General features: G+C 58.3%; 1 protein-coding gene and 12 non-coding genes across 13 annotated transcripts; 3 read left to right on the top strand and 10 right to left on the bottom strand.

The window, feature by feature from the left end:
- Window positions 1-2,758: 2,758 nt before the first annotated feature.
- Window positions 2,759-2,831, bottom strand: TRNAV-CAC (transfer RNA valine (anticodon CAC)). The gene has a single exon. It is a non-coding gene; the product is annotated as a tRNA-Val (tRNA).
- Window positions 2,832-7,940: 5,109 nt separating this feature from the next.
- On the top strand, window positions 7,941-8,012 carry TRNAE-UUC (transfer RNA glutamic acid (anticodon UUC)). Its single transcript has one exon. It is a non-coding gene; the product is annotated as a tRNA-Glu (tRNA).
- Window positions 8,013-8,580: 568 nt separating this feature from the next.
- TRNAE-UUC (transfer RNA glutamic acid (anticodon UUC)) lies at window positions 8,581-8,652 on the bottom strand. Its single transcript has one exon. It is a non-coding gene; the product is annotated as a tRNA-Glu (tRNA).
- A 4,782-nt stretch (window positions 8,653-13,434) lies between these two features.
- LOC140598942 (protein CEBPZOS) lies at window positions 13,435-13,919 on the bottom strand. The gene has a single exon (XM_072757396.1). It carries the CDS (start codon window positions 13,915-13,917, stop codon window positions 13,675-13,677), a length of 243 nt encoding a protein of 80 aa, XP_072613497.1. The 5' UTR covers window positions 13,918-13,919; the 3' UTR covers window positions 13,435-13,674.
- A 2,829-nt stretch (window positions 13,920-16,748) lies between these two features.
- Window positions 16,749-16,822, bottom strand: TRNAN-GUU (transfer RNA asparagine (anticodon GUU)). The gene has a single exon. It is a non-coding gene; the product is annotated as a tRNA-Asn (tRNA).
- A 1,840-nt stretch (window positions 16,823-18,662) lies between these two features.
- On the bottom strand, window positions 18,663-18,734 carry TRNAE-CUC (transfer RNA glutamic acid (anticodon CUC)). The gene has a single exon. It is a non-coding gene; the product is annotated as a tRNA-Glu (tRNA).
- A 303-nt stretch (window positions 18,735-19,037) lies between these two features.
- Window positions 19,038-19,109, bottom strand: TRNAG-UCC (transfer RNA glycine (anticodon UCC)). Its single transcript has one exon. It is a non-coding gene; the product is annotated as a tRNA-Gly (tRNA).
- A 715-nt stretch (window positions 19,110-19,824) lies between these two features.
- TRNAD-GUC (transfer RNA aspartic acid (anticodon GUC)) lies at window positions 19,825-19,896 on the bottom strand. The gene has a single exon. It is a non-coding gene; the product is annotated as a tRNA-Asp (tRNA).
- Window positions 19,897-20,521: 625 nt separating this feature from the next.
- On the top strand, window positions 20,522-20,604 carry TRNAL-CAG (transfer RNA leucine (anticodon CAG)). Its single transcript has one exon. It is a non-coding gene; the product is annotated as a tRNA-Leu (tRNA).
- Window positions 20,605-22,254: 1,650 nt separating this feature from the next.
- TRNAG-GCC (transfer RNA glycine (anticodon GCC)) lies at window positions 22,255-22,325 on the top strand. Its single transcript has one exon. It is a non-coding gene; the product is annotated as a tRNA-Gly (tRNA).
- A 3,838-nt stretch (window positions 22,326-26,163) lies between these two features.
- On the bottom strand, window positions 26,164-26,235 carry TRNAE-CUC (transfer RNA glutamic acid (anticodon CUC)). Its single transcript has one exon. It is a non-coding gene; the product is annotated as a tRNA-Glu (tRNA).
- Window positions 26,236-26,558: 323 nt separating this feature from the next.
- On the bottom strand, window positions 26,559-26,630 carry TRNAG-UCC (transfer RNA glycine (anticodon UCC)). Its single transcript has one exon. It is a non-coding gene; the product is annotated as a tRNA-Gly (tRNA).
- Window positions 26,631-27,335: 705 nt separating this feature from the next.
- On the bottom strand, window positions 27,336-27,407 carry TRNAD-GUC (transfer RNA aspartic acid (anticodon GUC)). The gene has a single exon. It is a non-coding gene; the product is annotated as a tRNA-Asp (tRNA).
- Between the last annotated feature and the right edge of the window lie 381 nt (window positions 27,408-27,788).

Below are 27,788 nucleotides of genomic sequence, written 5' to 3'. Positions count from 1 at the left end.
TAGTTTCGTCACTTTTTTCAGGTTTTGACATTTTATTTTACTGTATTTGACACAGAGAGTGAATAAGCGTGAGCACAAGCAGGGAGAGCAGCAGGCAGAGGGAGAGGGAGAAGCAGGCTCCCTGAGGAGCAGGTATGCAGGGCTTCAGGGGCTTGATCCTGGGACCCTGAGATCATGACGTGAGCCAAAGGCAGACACTTAACTGACCGAGCTGCTCAGGTGCCCCTCCTTTCAGGTTTTAATTCAAAAATCACTTTCCCAGGGGCCCTTCCTTGGCCATGTATCTAAAACTTGCCATACACCGCCCCCCACACCCATGCACCCCACCAGTGTCCCATCCTGCTGCTCTCTAGTCCCCCTCACTCCTTATCATCACTGAATATACTATATACTTTATCTTTTTTATCCTCAGTCTCACCACTAAGACGTAAACTCCATGCTGTCAGGGATTTGTTTTTGTCTCTCTTTTTGGCGTGACTGAATCCCCAAAGGTTAGAACAATACCTGGCACCCAGGCACTCTATAAATCTGCGTTTACTAGAGGACATATGACGGCGTTGGTTGTCATAACAGGGAATGCATGGGGGAAAGGAAAGTAAAATGGGCGGATGCTCACTATAAAAATATTTACAGCAGTTAGAAACAAAAGTCTAAATGTACAGACAGCAACATGAGTAGGTCATAAAGTCACAGTGCCCGGTGCAGAAATTACACACAGAACCATTTTACAAGGATATGTACAAATCCAAGATACATATCAAACAGTGGAAAAAAAAAACAAACAAACAGTGGGGCTGGGCAGAGGGAATAGAGATAAGAGAAAAAAAATTAAAAGAGAAAAGAAAAATAAAGTTTTGTACCCATCCAGGTAGATAGAGGACAGCGAAATGAGATTAGCACTGTACCTGAGGTCCACTCAAAAATTATTTAATGTTGTGAATATATATTTTTGTTTCATATAAACTTTTTAAAAAGATCTTTTTTAATTCCAAAAAAATTGTTTTAAGTAATCTCTACTCCCAGTGTGGGGCTCAAACTCACAACCTCAAGATCAAGCATCACATGCTCTACCAGCAGAGCCAGCCAGGCACCCCTTGTACAAACTTTTTAATAAAAAAACTTTAAAATACATATTTGGGGGGGGGGTGCTGGGTCGTTCAGTCAGTTGAGTGTCTGCTTTGGGCTGGGGTCATGATCCCAGGGTCCTGGGATGGAGCCTGAGTGAGGGTCCCTGCTCTGCCTGGAATCTGCTTCTCCCTCTCCTGCTGCCCCTCCCCCATTTCATGTGCTGCTCTCTTTCTCTTTTTTTTCTTTAAAGATTTTATTTATTCATGATAGACATAGAGATAGAGGCAGAGACACAGGCAGAGAGAGAGGCAGGCTCCATGCAGGAAGCCCGACACAGGGCTCCATCCCAGGACCCCGGGGTCACATCCTGAGCCAAAGGCAGATGTTCAACCACTGAGCCACCCAGGCATCCCTATATTGGCATATTTTTAAAGGCTTTTAATATTTAAAAATTTTTTATGAAGGAAGTGACCCATGATGGTCAGTGAGTCTGTGGCTAGCCACAATTAAGACAATGAACATACTCATCACTTCTCCCCTTAAAATGTCCTTGGGCTCCTTTTAATTCATCACCTGCCATTTACCTCCCACTCCCCTCCCCGAGCCACCTCGGATCTGCTTCTGTTTTTATAGTTTTCATTTTCTAGAGTTTTATATGAATGGAGTCACACAGCGCTCTGGTTTTGGTTGGTTTTTCACCCAGCATAATTATTTCAAGAGCCATGGTGTGTCAAGGATTCATTCCCTTTTCTGGGGGCGGAGGGTCACGGGCACTCTGTCGCAGGGGACACCACAGTTCACTGTCACCTGTTAAATGGCCTTTGGGTTGTGCCTGGTTTCTGGCTCTTAGGGATGCAGCCAAGCCTTCCTGTACAAGTCTTCGTGCGCATTTGCTCTCTTTCCACTTGGTAAATACCAAGAATTAGAATGGCTGAGACCTATCGTAGGAGGTTTTTTTTTTTTTTTTTTTTTTTTTTTTTTTTTTTTTTTTTTTCCTATCGTAGGAGTTTAACTTGTAAAGAAGCTGCAAGTGGATTTTGCATTCACAGCAGCAGGGCAGGAGTGCGGCTTCCCCTGCAGGCTCCGGGGGCAGCTCCGGGGTGGGGCAGCCCTTGTCCCCCCGCCTGGCCGTGTCCAGCGTGTTTGAACTTTGTGCTCCCCTAATAAACGATGGTGAACACCTTTCGTGTGATCCTTTGCTTCTCATCTGTCTTCTTTGGTGACGTGTGTGTGCAAACTGCCCATTTGGGGGGTAGGAAGGGGTTGGATAGTGACAGTGACTAATGAGAGGAAACCCTATTGCATCCACCTGACCGAGAGCCCACGGCGTACGGAGTCCCCGTGGGGAGAGGCCGCGGAAACCGAGAAGGGCCATCACCGCTGGGGACCGGGACCCGGACCAGGGGCGGGTGGAAGCTCAGACGGAGGAGAGAAACCAGTAAAGGCAGGTGGGGGCGGGGCAGGGCTCCTCTGTCCTGCGGGCCGTCCTCGGGGAAAGCCAGCCTGGCCGACTCCCCGGAGGAGGCGCGTCCGCCGCGGCCCCCGCCGAAGGGACCGGCACCGGGAGGAGTCTGGCCGGGAACCCGGCCGTCGGGGGTCCGGCTGCAAGCGGGGGCTCGTTCTCTGCGCGGCCAGCGTGCGTTCCCTCTCCGGGGCGGGAAAAGGACGCGTCGCGGCCAAAACATACGCGTGTTTCCGCCCGGTTTCGAACCGGGGACCTTTCGCGTGTGAGGCGAACGTGATAACCACTACACTACGGAAACCGGCCGGCAGCGGGTGCCTGCGCAGCGGGCTTGGCTGGGGCGGCTGGGGCCCGCGGGGTGCTGGGAGCCGCGGGGTGCTGCGGGGGGTCGCTGGGGGGGCGGGGTGCTGAGAGCGGGGCGCTGGGGGGCCGGGTGCTGGGAGCGGGACGCTGGGAGCCGCGGGGCGCTGGGGGGGCCGGGGTGCTGGAGGGGGCGCTGAGAGCGGGGCGCTGGGAGGCCGGGTGCTGGGAGCGGGACGCTGGGGCCGCGGGGCGCTGGGGGGGCGCTGGGGGGCCGGGGTGCTGGAGGGGGCGCGGTGCTGGGAGCGGGGCGCTGGGGGGGCGGGGTGCTGAGAGCCGGACGCTGGGGCCGCGGGGCGCTGGGGGGGCGCTGGGGGGCCGGGGTGCTGGAGGGGGCGCGGTGCTGGGAGCGGGGCGCTGGGGGCTGCGGGGGGCGCTGGGGGCCGCTGGAAGCCGCGGGGCGCTGGGGGGGGCGGTGCTGGGAGCGGGGCGCTGGGGGACGCTGGCGGCCGCGGGCCTGACCGCCGGCGCCCCCTGCAGGCAGCCTCGGCCGTCACGGCGCTCCTCGCCGGGTCCCGCGGCTGCGCCCCGGGTCGGGGGGGAGGGGGGGGGGCGGCGCCGGCTCGGCCGGGTGCGGAAAAGCGGCTTCCGTCCGAGACAAGGAGAACCCTGGGTGTTGGCCCTTGCGGAGGACGCCTCCGTCCCGCCTCCCGTGTCTTTCCCCGGCGAGTCCCCTTCACACCTCACGCTCGGTGTCTGCGCCCCAGACGTGGGGGGTCCCCGCCGGGGCCCGGCGCCCTGGCCCTGCCGGCAGCGCGGTGCTGACACTGGAGCCGCCGGCGTCAGCCCCACAGGTGCACCTGCGCCTGCCGGACCAGCTGGGCCGCGCAGGTTCCCTCGGCCGCCTGCTCGGGCTGATACCGGTGGCGACTCGGGAAGGGCCAGACGGAGGGAGGCCTGGGTCGGGTGCCTGGGGGGGGGGCGGCACGGGCTTTTCGTGTGGGCCGCCCCCACCCCAGCACCGCCCTGTGGTCCCCAACTCCGCCCTGTGGTCCCCAACCCCGGAGCCCCGCCAAGGGATTGTTTCTGGGGAGGCCTCATCAGGTAGGAACGATCCATCATCCTCTCTCCAGAGGAGGGGGGCTGTCGCTGAAATTTCCAAGCTTCCAATCATCATGGTTTTTCTGGGGACTAGGCCCCATCCTGAAGCTCTCCAGGGGCCCCCAGGAGTCCCCTCGTCAGAACAGAACACAACGCCCACCCAGGAAATTCCACGGCGTTCGGAGCTCTGTGCCAGGAGCCAGGTCTAAGAACCAATGTTAGGACAAAAGAGCGTCCTAGCACCTCTTCTTAGGTGTAATTTCTTAGGAAATTAGAGGTTTTAGGAGTCCTGGCCGCCGGCCTGGCATGAAGACCCAGGTGTGCGTTTCTTGTTAAATCACAAGATCACATTACCTATGTGGGGGCTCTTGGGGGGGGGGGGACGGAGGAGTTGGGGCTCTCAGTGGAGACCCAACTAAGGCTTAGAAAGTTGGAGAACGGTGAAGTCACTCCAAAGTGCAGAGCTCAGCAGGACACTGGGCTCAGGAAAGGTCGTCCCGGGCTAGGATGGCACCAACAAGCGCTGGATAAAAGGCGAAGGCGGCCAACCAGCCACGCCCCAGGTGCTCGCGGGCTCCGCTTCCCAGGTGAGTCTCGCCCAGGTGCCCGCCACCTGCTGGGCCCAGCACCCAGCTCGCCACCGCCTGGGCCCCAGCGCTGTGATCCCGAGCCTGGTAGCAGGTCGGCGGTGGGTGATTCCAGAAGCCAGACTCGGAAATCACCACCGCCACTTCAGGAGCCCAGAACTTCACTTCATCTCTCCCAAAGCTCCGCTCCAGCCAGAGGGAAGGCCACTGCTTCCTTCACCCAGAGTCGAGCCCTGAGTCAAGAATTAAAGGGGACCCTGAGGGGTGCCTGGGTGCTCGGTCGGTGGAGCGGCTGCCTTTGGCTCAGGTCATGATCCCTGGGCCTGGGCTCCCAGCCCAGCAGGGAGCCTGCTTCTCCCTCTCCCTCTGCTGTTCCCTCTGCTTTTCCCTCTGCTTGTGCTCTCTGGCTCTCTCTTCCTCTCTCTGTCAAATAAATAAAATCTTAAAAAATTAAAGTGGACTCTGGGCTGGCTGGAGGGACCCTACCCTTGGGCTGAGAGAAGGGGCAGCCAGGGTGGGGTGCAGTGGGGGCTCCCATTCGCGAGCGCCTTAGCCTGATGTCAACAGCCTCTCTGCAACCTCTCCTGAGAGCCCGTTTCATTTCTTCTTACTGAAATATATTTTAAAAGTAAGAATGCTAATTCTTTACTCAAAGGTGTGAATTCAGAATGTGAGTTCATGGGAAGCCTGAGTGGTTCAGCATCTGCCTTCAGTTCAGGGCATGATCCTGGGGTCCTGGGATCGAGTCCTGCATCGGGCTCCCTGCATGGAGCCTGCTTCTGTCTCTGCCTGTGTCTCTCATGAATAAATACATAAAATCTTATTTAAAAAAAATTTTAATACATAAAATGTTAAAAAAAAAGAATGTGGGTCCTTCTAGCTGTGATTCTCAAGAGAGACAAAGGGCAGAGTCAAACACCCGGTTGCTGGGCTGATCAGCACCTGAGGTCCAGGCAGGCTGTGGAGACTTAAGATGTCCTTCCAGTGATTCCAGAATGCTCCCCCTCCCCGGAAAGTCACTGAGCTGTTACTACACTTTCACTCGGAAACATGCGCAGCAATTCAGTTATCTGCTAAATCTAGAAAGGTTTAGGCCCGTATCTATGTCAATGGAAGCACAGTATAAGTAACAATGAAACTCTCTCACTTTGAAATCCTTAAAATGGTTAAAATTGGAGTTCTAGGAGGCTCAGGAATTTTATCCTTTCAGTCTTCCCCCTGGTGGCTGGCACCTGGCAGGCAAGTCCAGAGCCAGGCAAATACCCCACCGGGCTTGCAGGATCAGAATGCCACCCTTCATCCCTTTGGATTTCTTGTAAAACAGGGGTGTATTCCTATATGGTAACTAACTGCTTGATTTTACGTGTAAGCTTGGAAATAAGAGGAGTAAGCAGAAGCGGTGGCCTAACAAATCAGTTCAATGGCCGGGAGTTATTAACCCTGGTCTCTTATGGGAGTAAGATGGGAATGAGTCGCCACTACGCTAATGAGGAAGGAGACCAACTAGCTACAGGGCTTTGGTTGCTCTAGTGCCCCAGCTCCAGGCTACCGCCCACGTGACAGGTGGAGGAGAATGTCAGAAACACCGCTGGCTTTCCGCCCCTCCCCCACCCAGGCCACCTGCGCCCCCAGGGTTGTGGTTGGGGGTCATAGCCAGCCCCTCTTCCCACCAGGGATGCAGAGGTTGCTGGGAGGGGTGAGGCTGCCGGGCCCCTCGTGGGAGTGGGCGAGCAGGGGTGAGGCTCGGCCTTGCAGAAGCAAGGCTCGGCCTTGGAGCAAAATCCAACTGTAGGCTCTGGAGCGAGGCCTGCCCTGCTGGGCTCCCGCCGGAGGAGAGGGCAGCAGGCCATCGTGAGAGCTGACCATCTGTGGACGTCTGTCCACTGTCCCACAGGCAAAATCACCTGGGGGGCAGCCGAGGCCTGCCTGGCAGGTGCAGCCCAGGCATCCGCAGGTCTTCGGCAGCTTGCTCGAGACGCGCAGGACGGGGAGGATGGCCAACCAAACCGAGCCTCCCACTCCAGCTGGGACGTTTGAGAAAGAAGCCTCAAACCATGAAAATGCAAATATATTTGTACTCAATTTACCATCTGGTCCTCGGATCAGCTACAAGCGCCGCGGGGCTCAGTGGAGACAGCCGGTCAGCAGAAACTGCTGCTAGAGGTAGTGAAACGTAAAGCTTCTCCCCTTCCTGGGCCTTCCCTCCCAGCTCGTCGGGGTGGCTTTTTATTCGCTATTTAATGTCTTTCTATGTAAAGAAACATTAAAATAATTAGCGTGGATTTTACCAGTTCTCATCAGATTGGGCAGGGCTCATTTCTCAGCCTCTGCCTTAGCTTGAGTTAACCGTCCTCGAACTTCTCTCCTCCCCACCGGCCCTCGGGCCGTGGCGTGTCCCCAAGATCCAGCAAATATGCAGAGCGTGTCCCATTTACTAGCTTATTGTGACTCTCCGTTGACCTCTTTCCTGGGAAGCTGCTCTCATCACGCTCTGTTCTCTCCCCCGCTGCCTCAACTTCCCCCTAAAAGTTTCTGCTAAGCTCTGCTTGCCCTTCCCTGCGAAAGAATCACCCTGTGCTGTTTGATTTGAGACATTTGCAGATTTCTGAGCTGGGGGCATGCCCTCCTTTTCGAGAAGTCTCTCCTTATCTAAGTCTGGATTTGTGTTTAGTTGACAGGTCACATATAAAAGCGTTCAACTCAGGCAGCACCACTGAACCACGCAGTCCCCGTCTCAGCCGCTGGGGCCGCAGGGGTGGTTGTCCCGACCAGCTGGCCAGGCCGTGGCGCAGAGCTGACCCACTGGGTTTAGTTTACTTCTAAGCACGCACGTTCTACGCCGTTTCCTCCCTTGGGCTTGCTGCTAAGGAAGGAAGGAAGGACGGAAAGGAGAAGACACTGGCCCGTGCTCTCTTTGCTTTTCCTCCTGTGTCATTGTTCCCCCCAGCCCCCAGCGGCTGGCTAACCCGGGAAGTCACTGAGACAGGCTGGGAGAGCATTCCTTGGCCTTGGTTTTTCTTAGAAGGCCTTCCTTTTTGCCTTGGAAGCAAATTCTGCGTGGGTTGGCCAGTGTGGCCTTTGGGCCGGCAGGTCCTCACGGAGGCCAGGGGCTCACTTCATGCTCCACCAAGTCTCGGGACGCCCACTGCCTGCCTCCTGGGTCCTTCTGGAATTCTGTGTGCAACCAACTAGCAAACGCTACATGCAAATGGCAGCAAGGACGGTGTTCATGAATATTCCCAGGAGCTTCTCTGCTCATACGCAGGCTCCACTGCCCCTCTGGACTCCAGTTAGGAGGAACACGTTCAAGATTATTTAAAATTTTCGGGATACTCTTCAGACATCTGAAGTTTCTACTGCAGGCTTGACTGGGTCCTGAGATCCTTTGTCACAAGGTGCTGCCGGGCCCCACCAGGCACCCCTCCCTGGTGGTCTAGTGGTTAGGATTCGGCGCTTTCACCGCCGCGGCCCGGGTTCGATTCCCGGTCAGGGAAGCCTGTTTTCTTTCTGCTAACCCGCCACCTTCTGTTGCTCCGAGCAACTCTGTTTTAACCGAGGCTCTTTCCCGAGGCCCACAGGTCGTGTCACCGGTGTTGAAGGGACAAGGGCCCCGTGAAGAATGAGAAAGTCCACATGGGGATTCAGACTTGCCTCGGCCCCCCTTTATTGGAAAATACGGAGTCATTCTTTTCCTGGGAGAACATTTTACCCGACACAAGGGAGTTGTGTCAAATGACTGTGACAACTCTTAGGGTTTGGCTGGTGCAGGCAGGCTCCCAGCAATGGAGGCAATGTGCACCCCCCACGTTCAGGGAAACCCTAAGTTACATTCCAGGGGTGGAGACAACGCACGTGATTTTACCAGATCCTCTGCTGCTTGGTCTTTTGTAAAAACCAGAATATATTTCTAGATGGTAATTAGTTCGCTTTACCTGTTAAGACAGGAACTATAGTAAATAGGTGAGGACCGATCCTACTAAAATGGCAGATCATACAACCAGAGCTTGGCCTGTGGACAAGAATCCGGAGCCCCCCCAGCCTGTGGGGTGGAAAAGAACAAGCTTCCCTGACCGGGAATCGAACCCGGGCCGCGGCGGTGAAAGCGCCGAATCCTAACCACTAGACCACCAGGGAGGGGTGTGGGGGACATGGGGGCTGCGTCTCTTGGAATAGGATCTTGAGAATGATGCAGGCACCTGTTGGAGATCTTTAGAAACGTCTGGAAAGTGTTTTGAGGGGGCGTGTGTGGTGCTGGATGCTGTGACTGCCACTTGGGTCAGGGGCTGGAAGGAGACTTTAAGTGGCAGAAAGGTCGCAAGAAAGACTGTCACAAGTCAAGCCAGGGAAGAGGACGATTTTTCCTATATTTTGCTGCACCCCTCCTCTAGGCCGTGCTGTTAGGTGGGACCCGGAATGACCCTCGCAAAGGCCTGAAGTTTGGTTAGGGCTCTCCCGGCCCCAGTCAGTGTTGCAGGCGTGGGTTAGGAGGCCCTCTCACTCTGTGAGCTGGGAAGGATCAGCAGGTGGCCAAAAAAGGGCTGCTTGCAGGGGTCTGAACAGAGTCTGGTAGTGGGAGGTGAGGTGTCCGTACGGGTGCGCAAGACCACTCTCCCTGCTGGAAGGAGCTAGAATTGAGAGGAGGGTCCTTCCCGAGCCCGGTGCTCAGACACAGAGCTGAGTCCACCCGGATTCTAAATACACATCTGGCCTCATAGGTCCTTTAAGACCTATTTTTGTCAAGGTGGGTGGGAAGATCTTATTGTATTTTACTCTTTCCTAGCTTGAGAAATTTCAAATATTAGACATGTGGTACGCGGCCTTCCCTTTGTACCATTCCCCACAGCTACAAATACCAGGCATGCCTACTTCTCCGAGCTTCCAGGCCCACTCCTGTATAGAGGCCCTCGCCCCACACCTTGGAGCCAAGGTCATGCTCTCCCAAACTGAGTCATCTTCCTCCATCCCACCCACCAGGAACCTTTCCCCAGACCCCACCCCTAGTTGAATCACAGCACCCTTGGGAATGAGCTCGGAACTTTTCCTACCCAGCATATCCCTTAAGCATACAGTTTTCCCGTACTAACCTCCATGGCTTTCCCTCTAGGATGGACAAGTCCTCTGGGGAGTGTTTTCACCTCAGCAGCCCTAGCACCAGCTCCCACGTGGATTGAAGGTAGTGGGCTAACAGGTATGCATTTTCTCCTTAAAATTGCATTCAGTAGCATGTTTCCAATTTAAAAAAAAAAAATGATGAGGCTGTTTCCGTTTCCTGTAATCTTAAGAGCCCTCAGATTTTCTGCTAGGACTTAATGCGAGGAAGGAGAAGAGGGGACCCGCGTGGGAGGGGTCTAGGAGCTCTCCAGAGAAACGGAACCAATAGAAGACCTGGTGTACACCTGTAGCTGTCTCTGCAGACCACGTGATTATGGCGTCCCGAGCTGCAGAGTGGGTTGGCAAGCTGGAGACCCAGGACGGATGACAGTTTGATGGTTTGGTTCCAGTTGGAGCCTGAAGGCCTGAGCACCAGGGAAGTTGCTACTGCATTTCAAGCCCAAAAATCAAGGCCAGCAGGCTGGAGACCTAGGAAAAGCCCCAAAGCAGGAAGAACCCGATGTTCCTGCTCAAAGGCAACCCAGCAGATAGTTCTCTCTTACTGGAGAGAGGGCAGGCGGTATTTTCAGTCTCTTCCAGCCGCCACCTGATTGAGCGAAGCCCACCCACGTTAGGGAGGGCAATATGCTTTATTCAATCTATTGATTTAAATGTTCATCCCAGCCAAAAACATCCGCACAGCAACATTCCAAATCATGTTTGACCAAATATCTGGGCACCCCACAGCCCAGTCAAGTTGACACACAAAATTAAATGTCCCAGAAGGTGGCCCCTTATACGAAGCACACAGAAACCGCCTTGGTTAGGTAGGCTTCAGTTTAGGGTAATTGTTTTTTCAGAGCTTTTGCCCTCGCTGGGTATAGAGCAAAGATGCCTCATCTGGTCACAAAACAGGGATGAATTCAGAAGGAAAAAGTCCCTCTGGCAGAAGCAGGAGGGCTGGGGAAGAGTAGGTTAGCTACACACCTCCCCTGGGGGACTTGAACCACCAATATACTGACTTATGATCAAACCTGCGGACCACTGGACTTCAGGGACCATGCTGAGTTATCTTTTAAAAATTTAAAATTATGCATATAAGTTTAGCTATTTTATTTTTATTATATTTTAAAAAGATTTTATTTATTTATTTATTCATGAGAGACACACACACACAGAGGCAGAGACATAGACAGAGAGAGAAGCAGGCTCTGTGCAGGGAGCCTGATGAGGGACTCGATTCCAGGACTCCAGGGTCATGCCCTGAGCCGAAGGCAGATGCTCAACCACTGAGCCACCCAGGCATCCCTAAGTTTAGCTATTTTAAAGTGACTAATTCAGTGGCATTTAGTACATTCTTAAAGCTGTGTGACTACCTTAACTATCTAGTTCCAAAACATGTTCAGCATCCCAAAATAAAGCCCTGCATCCATGAAGTGATTATTCCTTCATACACACTCCTTCCAGCTCCTAGAAGCCATCAGCTTGCTTTCTGTTCCTCTGGACTTAACTAACTCTAGATATTTTGTATGCATGGAATCACACACTATGTGATTTGTCTCTGGCTTCTTTCACTTAGTGTACTGTTGAGTTCATCCAAGCTGTGGCATGGATCAGTACTTCATTTCTTTTTATGGCTGAATAATATTGCACCCTATGTATGTGCCACATGCTGTTAATGTATTCATCCACTGATGGACATTTGGGTTGTTTCCACCTTCCGACTGCTGTGAACAGAGCAGCTCTGAACATTCGTGGGCAAGGACTAGTTTTGAGTATCTGGTTTTAACTATTTTGGGCACATACCTCGTAGTGAAATTGCTGGGTCATGTACATTCTCACCAGCAATGCTTGGTGGTTCTAATTTCTCCTTCCTGCTCACACTTTTTATTTTCTTTCGTTGTTATTTTTAAAATGATAGCCATCCTAGTGGGTATGAACATAACACTGCCCATGTGCTAGAATGATGAAAGTTTAAAAAGTCTCAGGGTGCCAAACAAAAGAGGATTTACTATATGGCTCCATTTACGTAAAACTCTAGAAAATGCCAGCTATCCCAAATAAATGGATATAAATGTTCAAAAAAAAGAAAAAGAAAAAAAAAAGGAAAATGCCAACTAATCTACAGTGACCATGAGCAGATTAGTATTTGCTCAAGATGCACAGGTCAGTGGGGGCATGACTTAGTGAGGGTCAGAAGGGAAGCTTTATCGAAAGCTATAAGGAAACTTCTGGGGATGAAGGATATATTCATTATTTCGATTACAATGATGGCTTCACTAGTGTGTACCTATGTCAAAACATCATACTGTCTATTTTAAATATGGGCAGGTTGTTGTATGTTAAACAATAAACTGTTAAAAAGAAGGTGGAACAATTTTGTATACACTTTTTGGAGTTTCACTGAAGTCTCTTCATTTTAACCTGTGCCATAAATTGAAAATGTAGGGAAGTGATCACACCATTCTCTTTTAAGGAGACTTTCTGAGTCTTTACATTTCTCCCCTCTGTGACAAAGTCTTAAGTCATTAGCAATGCAGATTCCTAGATGACAATAGATAACCATTAACTTGCTATACAGCAGACTTTGGGTTGTTGGATTCGCTTTCCAGAATATTCACAATATCCTGTCTGCCTTCCACCCCAACAAAGCCCTTTGAGATTCCTATATTTTTCTGTTACCGAGTTTTACATTTTTTTTAAAAAAAGATTTTATTTATTTATTCACTAGAGACACCGAGAGAAAAAGAGAGAGAGAGAGAGAGAGAGGAGAGGCAGAGACACAGGCAGAGGGAGAAGCAGGTTCCATGCAAGGAGCCAGATGCGGGACTCCATCCCAGCACCCCAGGGTCACGCCCTGGGCCAAAGGCAGGCGCTAAACCACTGAGCCACCCAGGCATCCCCTGAATTCTAAATTTTAGTGGTCTTGGACATAAACAGCAAAAATAGACCTAGCAGATTAGGCAGAAAAGGAATTAATTGAGAGGTTATTGGTAGGTCATAGATTTAAGAGAATGAACAATCAGACTCAGATAAAAGGGCCAAAGGGGAGTTAGGAGGCCAGAAATCGAGTCAAATTCGTGCCAAAGAAAGAGTCTGGTAAGGAAATCATAAAAACTGTCGAGACTGAATACTGGCTTTGACTTTCTGGATAAATGAATTCTCAACTGTTTATGATTCTACATATCATTGGCTCTTGAATCAGAATCCTGGGAAGTACCTAGAGCCCACTGAACTAAGATCACATAATAAAGCAGAAAATGCCACTTTGTCTTTAGAGAAAACAGGGTTCCCTGACCTCACACTCACATTCCTATTCCCCAAGAACTGAGGTCCATGCAATAAGAAAAATCTACTGCCACTGGTTTTGATCATTCCCTTGATTTGTTTCCCTTAGTAGGTGATATAATCCATTTTATATTTATTGGTGTTACAGATATTTTACTTTGCTCATTGCAGTGTAAGGTAACTTTTATATAATTATATTATTTAAAAATATTCTACTATGTGGTCTGTGTTTTCTGTTTTCCCTATGAGTTCAAAGGTTTAGCATCTCTCTTTATTTCATCCAGTGTTTATGTCTAAAATTATGATACCATATACACCTTTAACTCTTTTTTTTTTTTTTTTTTTTTTGACAGTGTGGGTTGATTTCTGACAAAAACTTTTCCTTGACCAGACGGTAGTCAGGTCCCTCTAAGTCCTCTTCTTAACTTGGCTTTGACCTTGGGCTTCAGTCTTTATCCTTGTCAAGCCTGCACTTGCCTAATTTTTAGCAAGAATCCGGCTAGGTCCATTTAGAGAAAAATCCCCTACTCTTTTTTTTTTTTCCTTTCTTATCCTAGTCTTTTATTTGTTAAAACTAATCTTTAACAATAAATGCCAGAGAAAAACAAAAGTAAGGTATTTGTACAGTGGATGGGAAATGACTGTAAGCCATGGCAGACCAGAAGTTCCTGTTTTGTTCTGTGGGGCCAGGAGTCTACCATGTGGTGTACTCATCTTTCTTCTCCCCCACAAAGGTCTCAAACAGCTTAGATGGGAGGCTGAACGTGATGACTGGTCCTAATTTTTGCTATTCAGCCATTTTTCTTGATCTTGCTCTCTGACTCCATACATTCCAGACTGTTCAATGGATTTGTAATAAACTTCCAAGATGAAGGGAAATTTCTTGCTCATTGTTTGCCTGAAATCTTGGCTTGTGTTCATCCTATTAAACAAAAAATAGGCTCCAAAAACGCCCAAGAGCTCAACTACTAAAACTCCTTTAAAGATCTTCTTTGCCAGTGGTTCCATAGTGCGAGCCATCCTGAGGCCAAATCCCCTACTCCTGATAGCTTATCGCACAGGTCAACCTTAAGCAAGAATTCATTTAGGTCAGTTTAGCCAGAATCCCACCTTAGCTGATATTTTTCTCTTCGTAAATTTACATCTATTCATAACCACGCTGCTCCCCGGCTCTACGTCCCCACTTGTTGGAATTGAGCCCAATTCTATTCCTGAGCTTTTCTTTTCCCCTGTTGCAATAGTTCCTGAACACAACCTGCTGTTGCTGCTTTGACCACTGTTCAGCTCTGGTTTGTCTCTGACGCTTCCCAACCTGAAGGATGAGGAATTAACACACGGTGCTTCCCCTAGAGCTCCTCCTCTCTTCCCCTGACACACTTCCAATGAGGTTTATTATTTTTGTAAAGATTTTACTTATTTATTTGAGACAGAGAGAGAGAGCAGGAGACAGAGAATGACCTGGGGGGCAGGGTATAGGGAGAGGGAGAAGCAGACTTCCTGCTGAGCAGGGGACCCGATGTGGGACTTGATGTGGGACTTGATCCCAGGACCCTGGGATGACTTGAGCCAAAGGCAGACGCTTAACCAACTGAGCCACCCAGGTGCCCCCAGATAACTTATTCCTTTTTTTTTTTTTTAAGATTTTATTTATTCATGAGAGACACAGAGAGAGGCAGAGACACAGGCAGAGGGAAAAGCAGGCTCCATGCGGGAGGCCCGATGCAGAACTCGATTCTGGAACTCCCAGGATCCCACCCCAAGCTGAAGGCAGACATTCAATCACTGAGTCACCCAGGCATTCCTTACTCAAAAGTCTTTTGAGCAGTTTTAGTATAGGTGCTGCCGAAGCGAGCAACAAAAGTCTTTTGACCAAGAAGAAACTGTTCAAGCTTATTTGGTTGAGCATCTGACTCATGATTTCAGCTCAGATCATGATCTCAGGGTCATGAGTTGGAGCTCCGCATTGTTGGGCTCCACGCTGGGCATGGAGGCTGCTTAAGATTAAAAAAAAAGGAAAATAAAAAGACAGACAGAAAGAAACTGCCCAAGGAGCCTCACGCATACCAGAAATTATTCAGAAAGGAGATAAGGAGCTCATGAAAGAATGGAGAACACGGGAGTTCTGGGGGCAAAGGAAGGAAGCTTTGTGGCTCAAAGGACAGCAATCTGGGTGTACTGTGAACCACCAAGCTTCAACCTGAGAGCAGAAAGTCTAACTCATGACACTAGAAACATCGGGTAGAGTCATGGGCTGGCAGTTCCTATTGAATGATTTGTGGCCAAGCACCAAGGTAACTGCAGCACTTTGGGGAGCTTGACTCTATGCAGCCAAAGGCCCTGCTCTGCTCTCCTGAGTCTGAAAACCCGGCAGCACAACAGGTTTGGATGACCCCCAAGCCAATTCCCTTCAGCCAATACAGGGCAAGTGGATGGCATAGCTCTCTAGCCTCCCTAGCTTTGTAAACAGCAGGAGAAAGAATCAGGGACCAGGGAGCCCCCTTTGTACTGGAAATTCTCCCAGAGAGCACAACTGGATCACACAGTTCTCGTCGTCAGGACTTACAGAAAGCGGTTTATGAACTGAATAAATATGATAACTGTATCTGTTTTCTGCTCATCATTTTATTTGCAGGTCCTTGCAGGGTGCCCGGCACATGACAGTTGTCAACATATGTTTGATGAATGAACGCGTGTGTGCATAAACAAGTAGATGAATAACAGGTACATAGGCAGAGACTAGGGACAAGGCAGGATTTTGTTCTTCTAAAAGCGTTCTGGAAGAAAGTCTGAGCCAACTGAGTTTCCCCTCCATGGTCTTCCTGTCCTGACTCCCGAGCTAAGAAGGACATCTGAGAGGATGAAAAGTTGGCTTTGGCTGAAGCGGAGTCCAGCTCCCTGCAGTTCCTGGAGTGGGAACAAACCAAAACCTGAGTTCTGGCAACACGTACCTCATACTAAACCAGGACTTTTCAGGCTGAGCTGTGTCCACTTCCCAAGGAAACTGGCAGTGGAAGGGAAGGCAGAGAAGTTAAAATGGCAAGAACCTGATGACCCATGGATTTGCCGGGCGAGGCAGAGAGACTTCAAGGAAGTCGCGTTGCTGTCTGGCTTGTTTTCCCTAAAGGTGATGGCACTGCCATTAATTCCCTAGGAGTGTAAATGCTGGAAAAGACTCCTGCTTAGGGACTGGGGAGAAGTTGGACTCAGGAAGAGGATGACCCTAAGGAAGGGGTCATGTGAAGCAGGCAGGTGGACGCGTGGCTGGGTTTAGAATTCGGAGAAGTTCTGGAGACACAAATTTGAAAGTTGACAGGATCACCAAAAGAGTGTAATACGAAAGGAAAAGAGTTGGGAGTCACAGGCAAAGCCCTTAAAAGATTATTTCTAGGACCTTCACTGTAGCCCTATGTATAAGGGCAGTGCCCAACTATAAGTAGGTAGTAGGACAAATTAGAGCACATCAATGCATGAAATGCTAAACTTTAATCCCTTTTAAACTTGTCCAGGGATCATTGAATTTCTCCAGGGGCTTAGCATTTGCTGCAAGAATAAACTAGATGTGAAAGAGCCTTAACTGATTTTAGTATTAGCACCACTCATTTGCAGAGGCCCACTGGCTGTGGAATTCTGCAGAAATACAGCTATGAAAGGTTTAGCTTCCAGAAGGAAGAGAAGTACCGTGTCTCTAGTTTGGCCGTAGATAGCTCCTGATCTCATGGGATGCAAGACCTGGGGAACATCTCTCACTAGAGAACATCTTACTATATGTTCTTTTACTAACTGATTCGTAGAATATTGGATTAGAAGTGGAACATCGATGTTTAGTAAAAAAGGAAAACTGAAAATCCAGTCGTCCCTGGGTGGGATCGAACCACCAACCTTTCGGTTAACAGCCGAACGCGCTAACCGATTGCGCCACAGAGACTACACCTTCCTGCTGGCTCTTGCAGGTCGTATTTATAGATTATTAATGAGACACTAGTATTACCTGTGAGACTCCTTTTTTTTTTTCACCTTGAGATTGCAAGTAGATCCCAGTTGTGTGGTTCTAAAAGCCAGATCATTAAACCATCCCGGTTGTGCGACACTAGAGTCCTTGCTTCTTTTCTTCCCAATTTCTTGGCATCAGCAGGCAGTGGCCGCTTCTTTCTCCCAAAATTGAGACCTGCACAGGAGACCAAATTCAGCACCGGAGGAACTTGAGAATGGTGGGAGGGAGAGGAACCGGCACAGGGAGGGGAAGTGCTGGGGAAACAGCTTGCGGCTGATTTGAACTAACATCCCAGCTTGGGAAACCACCCTGATGTTCTTCTTTCCCTAAGCTTTAAGGAATATCAGTCACATTACCTCTTTGTGAATTTTCAACCCAGCTGTTCCAGCATTTATTAAAATACTTAAAAACGACAGTGATGTCCAAAGTTCCTCCTGAATGTGACTCTCGAGCAGTCCTAAATATTCCGTGGGGAGGCAAAGAAGCATCTGGAGACCTGAGATACAGGGTAGATTGAACACCTCCCATTACTCCCTTCATAGCGATTCAAAACCATCGCCAAAGAGGGTCTGGAACTCCATAGAGAATTACTAATCTATGAGTATAACCATACATTTTTACACTGAAATGTGAAACCAAACTGCAAGTTACTCTAAATCAGGGAATAACTTTTAGTAATAAAAGTAATTTGAGCGGCTCTATGATATTGTAAGAACATTAACTTTTCAGGATTTTTTTTAACAGCAAGGGCATTTTACCAAAACTTCTGGCATTTCCACTGGTAGATGCTGCCATTCGGAGACGCCTGGCTAGAGAAGCCCAGATCGTCCATTACACATGCTTAAACTCAGAAAAACACCAATACTGGTACACTTAATATGGACAGTTTGCTAAATATAAACAAGGTAGTTCATCCTGCTTCTAAAACCTGATCAAAGTCCTCTTCATAAAACAGAACATAGTAGCATGGAGTTTCTATGCTAGACAATGAAGCAGGTAACTGAAACACATTGATTCCTCCTGGACACATTTTGGGTTGAATCAAAGGTTTTCATTAAAAAAAAAAAAATCACAGTCCAAATTAGTTACACGTACAGGGGTAACAGCAGACCACTGGGCACGGGCCAAAGGACTTTTTGATTCCCTTACATTTTCTTACCAGAGTCTTATGATCAACATCCTATACTAAAGAAACCCATTAGTTTCAGAGTATAGATACGTATTAATATGAGAGTGGACTATCCCACAAGACAAGAGGCTAAATGCCTAAGCGGTCGGGGAGTGTCCTGCAGGATCACCAAAAAAAACAGGAATTTTTGATTCCTGCCAGCACGGCCACAAAAATAACAAGCAGAGTGAAATATGGAAAAAAAGAGGATTCTTCCAAAAGGAGGAGCCTTCCAAAAGGTCTTCAAAGATAGGACAGAACACGGAAGGGAGGGAAAGACAAACCTAGTATATGGACAATGTGTTACATACTGGTAATAGAACACACTGAATGGAATGCAGACTTCACAAAAGGACGGTGTGTGATTTCGCTGGAGAAGCATTCGGACGGGAAACTGGCATAAGGGGCGAGAGAAAGGGGGAGTATATCCTGGCGGAGGTGCACAGCAGCTCCAAATAGCCTTCGGCTGTAAACAAGTGCGCACGCGCAGCCTCGGTCGGGGCCAGGGAGACGCACGAGCGAGCTTGCGCTAAAAGGGGTGCGCGGCGGCGGCGGCCGGTCCCTAGGCATGGGCCAGGCCAGCCTTGCGAGAGGAAGAAAAAAGGCTTCCCTGACCGGGAATCGAACCCGGGCCGCGGCGGTGAGAGCGCCGAATCCTAACCACTAGACCACCAGGGAGCGTCAGGCTGCGTGCCTAGCCCGTGCGCCCTGGACCCGGCGCCTCCCTCCCTACCGCCCACTCGCCTCTGCTTGGCCTCCAGGGCCCCCGCCGGGCCACGCGCAGCCGCCCGCCGGCCCCGCCGAGCCACCTGGCCGGACCGCCCGCCGCGCCGTCAAAACGCAGCACGCCTCCTCCTCCTCCTCTCTCACACACATACACACACACGCACTCAGCGTCGCGCCCGGCTCCCGGCTCCCGGCTCCCGGCTCCCGGCTCCCATCGGGCCTGAGCACCGGGAGCCGCGCAAAACGTTGGCCAGCTGCGTTGGCCGGGAATCGAACCCGGGTCAACTGCTTGGAAGGCAGCTATGCTCACCACTATACCACCAACGCTGCACAGCCCGGGCCGCCCCCGGACGCCGGCCCAGGCTCCGCACCAGCGCCTCCTCGCCCTCTCGCCACCGCCTCCGCCGCCTGCCGCAGCCCTGCCCCGACGTGCCGGCCGTCCGCGGCTCTGCGCCCCACCCGCGCCAGCCCCACGCAGCCCTTCCTTGCTGCTCCGCACGCACGACCGCCCGCCGCCGCCGCCTCCGCCGCCCGCCTCTGGGGGGCGCTCTCGCCGCCCTGCGGCTCCGGGGACCTCGGCTGCCCGCCGGGGAGCCCCGCCCCTTGCCCCCGGCGCGCGCTTCCCTCCCGCCACCCGCTCCCCGCCCCGCCCCGCCCCGCCCCGCCCCGCCCCGCCCCGCCCGCACGGTCGGCCCGGCCCCCACGGCCACCTCCACGGGAAGCCCGGCAGCCGGGCAGCTGTCCGTCGCGTGAGCGAGGAGCCCGTGGCGGCCAGCCTCCCGTCAGGAGGTCCCGGCTGGGCTGGGCCGAGCCCGCACGCGCCAGGGCGCCAGGGCGCCAGGGCCGACGAGGAAGGGCAGGGGGTGCGGGGGGTCGGGTCGACGGCGGGCAGGACGGGCCCCCGCGGTCGCCCCGCGCCTCTGGCCGCACGGGGCCGGGCGGAGGCACGAGGGAGGAGAAGGAGGAGGAGGAGGAGAAGGAGGCGTACGTTTGGGCAGCAGCGCGGCGGCGGCGCCCGCGACCAAAAGAGGGCGTGTCTCGCCTCCCCGTCGGGGAATCGAACCCCGGTCTCCCGCGTGACAGGCGGGGATACTCACCACTATACTAACGAGGACGGCGGCGGCGGCCGCCCGGGCGCCCGACCCCTCTCCGCCCGCCCGCCTGCCTGCCGGCCTGCCTGCCCGCGCCCACCCGGGCCCTCGACGTCCCGCGCGCCCGTCCTGCCAGGCGCCCGCCACGTGCCCCGGGCCACGGCCCAGCCGGCCCGACCCCCCGGCCGCCGCGTCAGCGCGCACAGCAGTCCCCCGGCCCGACTCGGAGCGTCGGGCCCCGGACCGGGACCCGCCGCCGCCCCCGCCCAGCCGCACGGGGATGGCGGCGGGAGAAGACGCCCGACACGGCGAGCAGGAGGCCCCGCGCCGGGGATGGGCCGCGGCGGGCGGCGGGGGCGGCGGGGGGCCGGACGCCGGCAGCAGGGTGCGCGCCCCGGGAAGGGCGAGGGCGAGGCCGATGGCGAGGGCGAGGGCGAGGGCGAGGGGGAGGGGGAGGGGGCGGCGGCGAGGACCGCGACGAGGGCGGCGGCGCCAGCAGAGTCAGTCGGCGGGCCGTTGGCCTCGTCGACCGGGACGCGAGTCCCGTCCGTCCGTCCGTCCGTCCGTCGCGCACCCACACGGCCGCCAGCCAGCTCCGGGTCGGCGCCGGGTCCCAGCCAGGCGAGCGGCGGCGCGCCCAGGCCTGCCGTCAGGATGGCCGAGCGGTCTAAGGCGCTGCGTTCAGGTCGCAGTCTCCCCTGGAGGCGTGGGTTCGAATCCCACTCCTGACACGCCCACCTTTTGGCCCGCCCAACGCGGGCTCTCCGCACCCGGGCCTGGACGACGCCCTGTCTGTCCCGCCTTACACGCCGCTGCGGGCTGGCGGCGCCCTGGCACACGTGGCCCGGGACCCGACCCACGCAGCTGCAGCGCCTCGGCCCTCCCGGCCGCAGGCTTGGCGCCCCCGCGCCCTCCCTCCCCCGCCACCTCCCGTGCCTCTCCCTCCTCCTCATCGCACGGCGGCCGCGGGCCTCGGCAACTCGGCGGCACGTCTCTCCTGCCCGGCTCTCCGGGGGCTCCGTTTGCCCTCTTCCTTCCCGCCGCCGCCCCCTGCAGGCGAGCCGCGGGCCGAAATGCCGACAGCCCCGCGCGGGCCGGGCCACGCTCCCACCTGTGCCCGCTGAGGGGCGCGCCTCGCTCGCCTCCTCGCTCTCCCAGCCCCGCCCTACACCTCCGCCCGCCCGCCCGCCCGCCCGCCCGCCGGGAGCGCGGGGTCCCGACGGCCTGTCCTTTCCGCCGGCCCCCATTCATCCCGTGGTCTCCACCCCCCGTCCCCGCCCCCGCCCCCGCCCCCGCCCCCGCCCCCGCCCCGGGGCGCCCACGAGGCGTGGCCACCTGGAGGCCTCACCACGGCCACACGCCCGCCACGCGGGCAGCCGAGCCCTCCGCGCGCCAGCCAGAGACGGGACCCCCGCCCCGTTCGCTGGGCCTGGCGCGGGGGGCGGGGTGCGGCCCACGCCGCCGTGGTGGCTCCGGGGAGCCCTGAGCGCAAGGCAGCCCTGCCTCCACGGGCCCCCGACCCGGGCGCCAGGGCGCGCGTCTCCGCGCGGGAAGCCGCTGCGGGGCCGGGACTCCAGGACGCCAGCGCGCTCCCTCACCGCGCCGCCCGCCAGCCAGCCGGCGGCCGCTCGGCCCGAGCGCACCTGCCGGCCTCACCCCCACCGCAGCCCAGCCGGCCCCGACGGAGAGCTGCGGGCAGAGCTCACACGCCTGTCTTTGGCCTCTTGGCTTGGGCGCTACTCGGCGGCCCCGGGCGGCGCTACCGGGCCCCCATCTCCGACGCCGACACCGACGCCGACACACACACGCGCGCACACACACGCGCGCACACGCACACACCCCCACCCCCACCCCCACCCCCACCCCGCGGCACCCCGGGAGCGCACACAATCCGAGCTCCGGGCCCCAGCCGGCCCCCACCGGCGCGCACTGCACGGGCCGGAGAGCCATCCGCCCAAGGGCCTTCGGGGGGGCGCCGGGAGGGAAGGGAAGGTCCGCGCTGAGCTGCGCAGGCCACAGACGCCCCGCGCTGCCTGGGAATCGGGCGCGGGTCAGGCTTGGCCAGGCTCCTCCCCCCGGCAGGACAGTGTCTGGCGGCGGCCCCGCCCCAGGGAGAGGGCACAGGGTGAGCCTAGTCCGCCTCGGGGCCTCGCTGGGACCGTGGGCGCCGCGCGCCGGCCCGAGCCCGAACCCGAGCCCGAGCCCGAGCCCGAGCCCGAGCCCGAGCCCGAGCCCTCGGCGCCTCTGCACGGGCGCGGAGCCTGTCTTGCAGACCGCGCGGGCCCACCGCCCGCCCCCGCGCAGCGGGTGCTCACCACTGGCGGTGCCGGGACGACGACGAGCGCCGCTGGGGAAGCCGTCTGGTGACCGCCGCCACCGGTGCATGGGTGGTTCAGTGGTAGAATTCTCGCCTGCCACGCGGGAGGCCCGGGTTCGATTCCCGGCCCATGCAGCGCGCCGCCCCCTTTTGGCCGCGCGCGCCCCCCGCTTCCTCGCGCACGCGCTCAAGCCACAGGGCCTGAGCCTGAACCAGCTGTGCTCACGCCGGGGCCCTGCCCTCCTGCCCCGCCCCGCTTCCCCCTGCCTACTTGTCTGTTCTCTCAGCCCCTGGCCGCCCTGGCCGCCACGCTCCACCCGGCTGCCCGCCCCCTGCCGCCCGCAGTGGCCCAGGTCCCTTGCCCGGCCCCGCGTTGTCCTTGCCCTTTTTCTCTCCGTGACCCTGACCCAGACGGCGCTTCGCTCACCCACGTCACTTCAAGCAATGCTTCCAAGCACCGCCCGCGCCCGCCCGGGCACAGCCCACCTCCACGCTTTCCACATTCCCTCCCTCAATGGCTCATCCTACCCACACTCCCCAAACCCTCCTCTCTTTGCACGACGACCGACCACCAACCACCTTGCCACCCCTCTTCTGGAGGGGCCCTCAGCCACTCCTCAGAGCGCGCCAGGGAGCCCCGTTTCACAGCACGACATCCTCCCGATGGCAGCCCGGGATGCTCTCTATGGCGACCTGGCCGCGGTCCCCGTCAAACACGGGCCACTCCCCACTGCTAAAGTCATCGCGAGCACCAGGTCCATCCACCTTAGCCAGCACCGGCGCTAGCACACCCAGCCTCGAGGGACAGCGCCACCGCCACGGCTGTCACCAGCACGTCGAGTCCACGAACAGCGGCGCAGCAGCATGGGCATCACCGCCAAGGGCACACGGAGGTACCCTCCCCACCCCCCCCCCCGCCCGGCCTCCACGACCCCCGCAGCACTTGGTCCACCACCAACCCCCAGGACCACCATCCCCACACCACCACCAGCACCAGCACCAGGACCACCCACCACCATGCCAGTAGCAGTTGCACCAGCAGCAGCAGCAGCAGCAGCAGCAGCAGCAGCAGCAGGACGTGCCCACCGCCAGCAGGCCAGCATGGGCAGTCACCAACAGACTGAAGTCCTCCGCGGTCACCACCACCACCGAGGCCACCATCAGCACACCGGCACGGGTAGCATGGCCCACGGCCCTGAAGTCCTTCACCCTCCCTCACCGCGACCCCACCAGCACCGAGTCCGCCACCAAGCCCCAGGACCACCAGCACACCACCACCGCGATAGCAGCAGCAGCAGCAGCAGCAGCAGCAGCAGGACTGAGGCCGGCGCCAGCGCACGGGCATGGGCATCGCCGAGTCCACTGTCTCCACCGGGGCCCCGGGGGACGCCGTCACCAACAGCGCCAGAGTTTGCCACCCCCATCACCGGTGGCGGCGGCGGTGGCGGCAGCAGCAGCAGCAGCAGCAGCAGCAGCAAACACCAGTACCAGCGCCGCCGGCCCCTCCACCCCCACCAGCCCTTCTTGCCCCAACGTCCCCACCCCTGTCACCCGCCTCCACGCGCCCTCCTTTCCGAGTCCTCATTTGTCGATGATCGTGCGTTGCGTCTGTCCCTTTGGCCTCCCTGAATCTCAAGCCCACGACGACGACACCTGACACCTGAGACGTGGCTGGTGGTCCCCATGACGATGACGGGGAATGGTCATCTCCGGGTCGGTGGAATTCCTCACCCCGTGGGAACAGCTCCGACACCCGGTCTCTCCTTCCCTCCCTCCCTTCCTCCATCCCTCCATCCCTCCCTCTCTCTCTTTCCCTAGCCCGCCCGTGCAGCTGCCTGCTTGCCACCCCCGCCCCCTGCACCTCGCTCACTCGCTTGCTCGCTCGCTCGCTCGCTCACCCGCTCGTCTGCCCGGCCACCCTGCAGCGCAGCCCAGTGCAGCCCAGTGCAGCCCAGCGCAGCCCAGCGGCCTCCCGGCACCTCTCCCGCCCGCCGTCCACCGCCACCACGGGGTCTCCCAGCCCTCTGGCACCGGGACGACTCCCCATCGACACCCACCCCCACGTGCCACGTGCTGCTCCTTCCAGCCTCCAGGCTCAAACCCTCCATCTACCACCGACCCCTTGGACCCCACACCCACGTCCTACACTCAATGCCCGCAGTCCCGGTCTCCCACAGGCTCCTCAGGCACACGCCCAGCGTGTCCCCTCCCCTACCTCACAGCTCGCCCGCCCGCACAGGTGCACAGGTGCAGGCGAGGCGCCGGGCAGGGTGCCCTGCCTCAGTGGCCAGCCCCACTCTCGGCCAGTGCCCGCCGGCGCCACACCTCCCGGGCCCTCACTCCACGCACACACCCGGGACTCCTTCTCCCACTGCCCGGCTCGGGCCGCTCCTGGCCCTGCCCTCTTTCCGGGACGCTTTGCGCCTGTGCCCTGACCCCCGTGCGAGGCGACGCGCGGGGGAGAACACCTTCGTCCAGCGCTATCCCCCACCGTCGCGGACTCCCCGCACCCCCACCCCCACCCATACAGCCAGAGGGAGAGGCGAGGGCGCTGAGGGAACTGCCCGTGCTGACGGGAAGCACCCGGAGGCCCACAGGCGCTCCTCTCCACCGCCGGCCGGACGGTGTCCAAATCCAGCCAGCGAGCCCCGGAAGGCTCACGCAGAGCGCGGGCCGGCCTCTGCGCCTCCGACGGAGACAGTCTCTGGACACACAGCAAAGCCTTGGAGGGCGGCCGTGCAAGCGTTGGCAGGAAGGAGGCCGGGCGCTGCGGTTCACCTGCAGGAGCAGCGGCGCCAGGAGACCCGCACCCGGGCGGAGACAGGGCTGCAGGCTCTCCTGCCTGGGGGGGGGGCGCTAAGGCGCCAAGGGGAGCCCCTTCCGAGCGGCATCCAGCTGGGGGGCCGGCCACGTGGGGCTGGGGCCGGGGCCGGGCCGGCGGCCGGGGGCCGGGTGGAGGAAGCTGTGTCGGGGAACACGCCTGCCCCTCTGCCCCAGGATTCGGGGTAGCGGTCGTGCAGTTGGACTGACCCGGGGCCTCCAAGGGCACCCCGTCTGTCCCCGGGGTGCCTCCGCCGCCTCCCACCTGCCCGGCCCGCGGGTTAGCCCCACTGGCCTCCTGCATCTATCTCCCTGCTCTCTGGCCTCCACTGCCTGGTGGTCCGGCCACCGGGAGACGCCCACAACCGCTTTCCAACCACCGCCTGCCCGGGCGGGGGCGGCGGGGGCCGGCGGGGGCCGGCGCTCTGCTCTCATCCCCGCCCAAGACCACCACCCACGTGCAGCTCCATCGCTGGCGGTTGCCGGGCCGACGGCCGGCCGAGAGAAGGCACCGGGGGCTCCAGCAAGTGACCCCCGACTCAGAGAGAGACAGGTGGCTCACCCTCCCCACAACCGGCCCCCTCCGCCTCGGCCCGCCGTCCCCACATCCCCCCAGCGCGGCCGCCGCCAAGTAGCACCTCACCAAGGAGCCAGCGGGGGGCTGGGGGCGGGGGGCTGCGAGCCGCCACGACCTTTCTCCCGGCGGCAGTGGTGCTGCGGGAGAGTCCAAGCACCCACGGAGGCCCGAGGCGCCCGGCCTGTGGGTGGCCTCGGCTGGGGTCGGACGGCGTCCCGGCCTGTCGGGCCTGGGGCGGAGCGAGACGGGGAGCCAGGCGAGCGTCCGGGGGAGGCGGCCCCGCGAGACGCCGAGACCTCCAGTCGGCCCACCTGCCGGCCGCCCAGCCAGCCAGCCAGCCAGCCAGCGAGGCCAAAAGGCTTGGGCCGGCCCGACGGAGCCCGCCAGGGCACCGCTCTGCAAGCCTTGCCTTGGGCTCGACGGGGCGGGTGGCCTCGTGCGCACGCGCAGCCTCGGTCGGGGCCAGGGAGACGCACGAGCGAGCTTGCGCTAAAAGGGGTGCGCGGCGGCGGCGCGCCGCGGAGGTCGGTCGCTAGGCATGGGCCAGGCCAGGCTTGCGAGAGGAAGAAGAAAGGCTTCCCTGACCGGGAATCGAACCCGGGCCGCGGCGGTGAGAGCGCCGAATCCTAACCACTAGACCACCAGGGAGCGTCAGGCTGCGCGCCTGGCCCGTGCGCCCTGGACCCGGCGCCTCCCTCCCTACCGCCCACTCGCCTCTGCTTGGCCTCCAGGACCCCCGCCGGGCCACGCGCAGCCGCCCGCCGGCCCCGCCGAGCCACCTGGCCGGACCGCCCGCCCGCCCCCCCGCCCGCCCGCCGCGCCGTCAAAACGCAGCACGCCTCCTCCTCCTCCTCTCTCACACACATACACACACACGCACTCAGCGTCGCGCCCGGCTCCCGGCTCCCGGCTCCCGGCTCCCGGCTCCCATCGGGCCTGAGCACCGGGAGCCGCGCAAAACGTTGGCCAGCTGCGTTGGCCGGGAATCGAACCCGGGTCAACTGCTTGGAAGGCAGCTATGCTCACCACTATACCACCAACGCTGCACAGCCCGGGCCGCCCCCGGACGCCGGCCCAGGCTCCGCACCAGCGCCTCCTCGCCCTCTCGCCACCGCCTCCGCCGCCTGCCGCAGCCCTGCCCCGACGTGCCGGCCGTCCGCGGCTCTGCGCCCCACCCGCGCCAGCCCCACGCAGCCCTTCCTTGCTGCTCCGCACGCACGACCGCCCGCCGCCGCCGCCTCCGCCGCCCGCCTCTGGGGGGCGCTCTCGCCGCCCTGCGGCTCCGGGGACCTCGGCTGCCCGCCGGGGAGCCCCGCCCCTTGCCCCCGGCGCGCGCTTCCCTCCCGCCACCCGCTCCCCGCCCCGCCCCGCCCCGCCCCGCCCCGCCCGCACGGTCGGCCCGGCCCCCACGGCCACCTCCACGGGAAGCCCGGCAGCCGGGCAGCTGTCCGTCGCGTGAGCGAGGAGCCCGTGGCGGCCAGCCTCCCGTCAGGAGGTCCCGGCTGGGCTGGGCCGAGCCCGCACGCGCCAGGGCGCCAGGGCGCCAGGGCCGACGAGGAAGGGCAGGGGGTGCGGGGGGTCGGGTCGACGGCGGGCAGGACGGGCCCCCGCGGTCGCCCCGCGCCTCTGGCCGCACGGGGCCGGGCGGAGGCACGAGGGAGGAGAAGGAGGAGGAGGAGGAGAAGGAGGCGTACGTTTGGGCAGCAGCGCGGCGGCGGCGCCCGCGACCAAAAGAGGGCGTGTCTCGCCTCCCCGTCGGGGAATCGAACCCCGGTCTCCCGCGTGACAGGCGGGGATACTCACCACTATACTAACGAGGACGGCGGCGGCGGCCGCCCGGGCGCCCGACCCCTCTCCGCCCGCCCGCCTGCCTGCCGGCCTGCCTGCCCGCGCCCACCCGGGCCCTCGACGTCCCGCGCGCCCGTCCTGCCAGGCGCCCGCCACGTGCCCCGGGCCACGGCCCAGCCGGCCCGACCCCCCGGCCGCCGCGTCAGCGCGCACAGCAGTCCCCCGGCCCGACTCGGAGCGTCGGGCCCCGGACCGGGACCCGCCGCCGCCCCCGCCCAGCCGCACGGGGATGGCGGCGGGAGAAGACGCCCGACACGGCGAGCAGGAGGCCCCGCGCCGGGGATGGGCCGCGGCGGGCGGCGGGGGCGGCGGGGGGCCGGACGCCGGCAGCAGGGTGCGCGCCCCGGGAAGGG

The sequence above is a fragment of the Vulpes vulpes genome, chromosome 5, assembly GCF_048418805.1.
Source record: "Vulpes vulpes isolate BD-2025 chromosome 5, VulVul3, whole genome shotgun sequence".
NCBI lineage: Eukaryota > Metazoa > Chordata > Mammalia > Carnivora > Canidae > Vulpes > Vulpes vulpes.
This window is presented reverse-complemented; position numbering and strand designations above follow the sequence as displayed.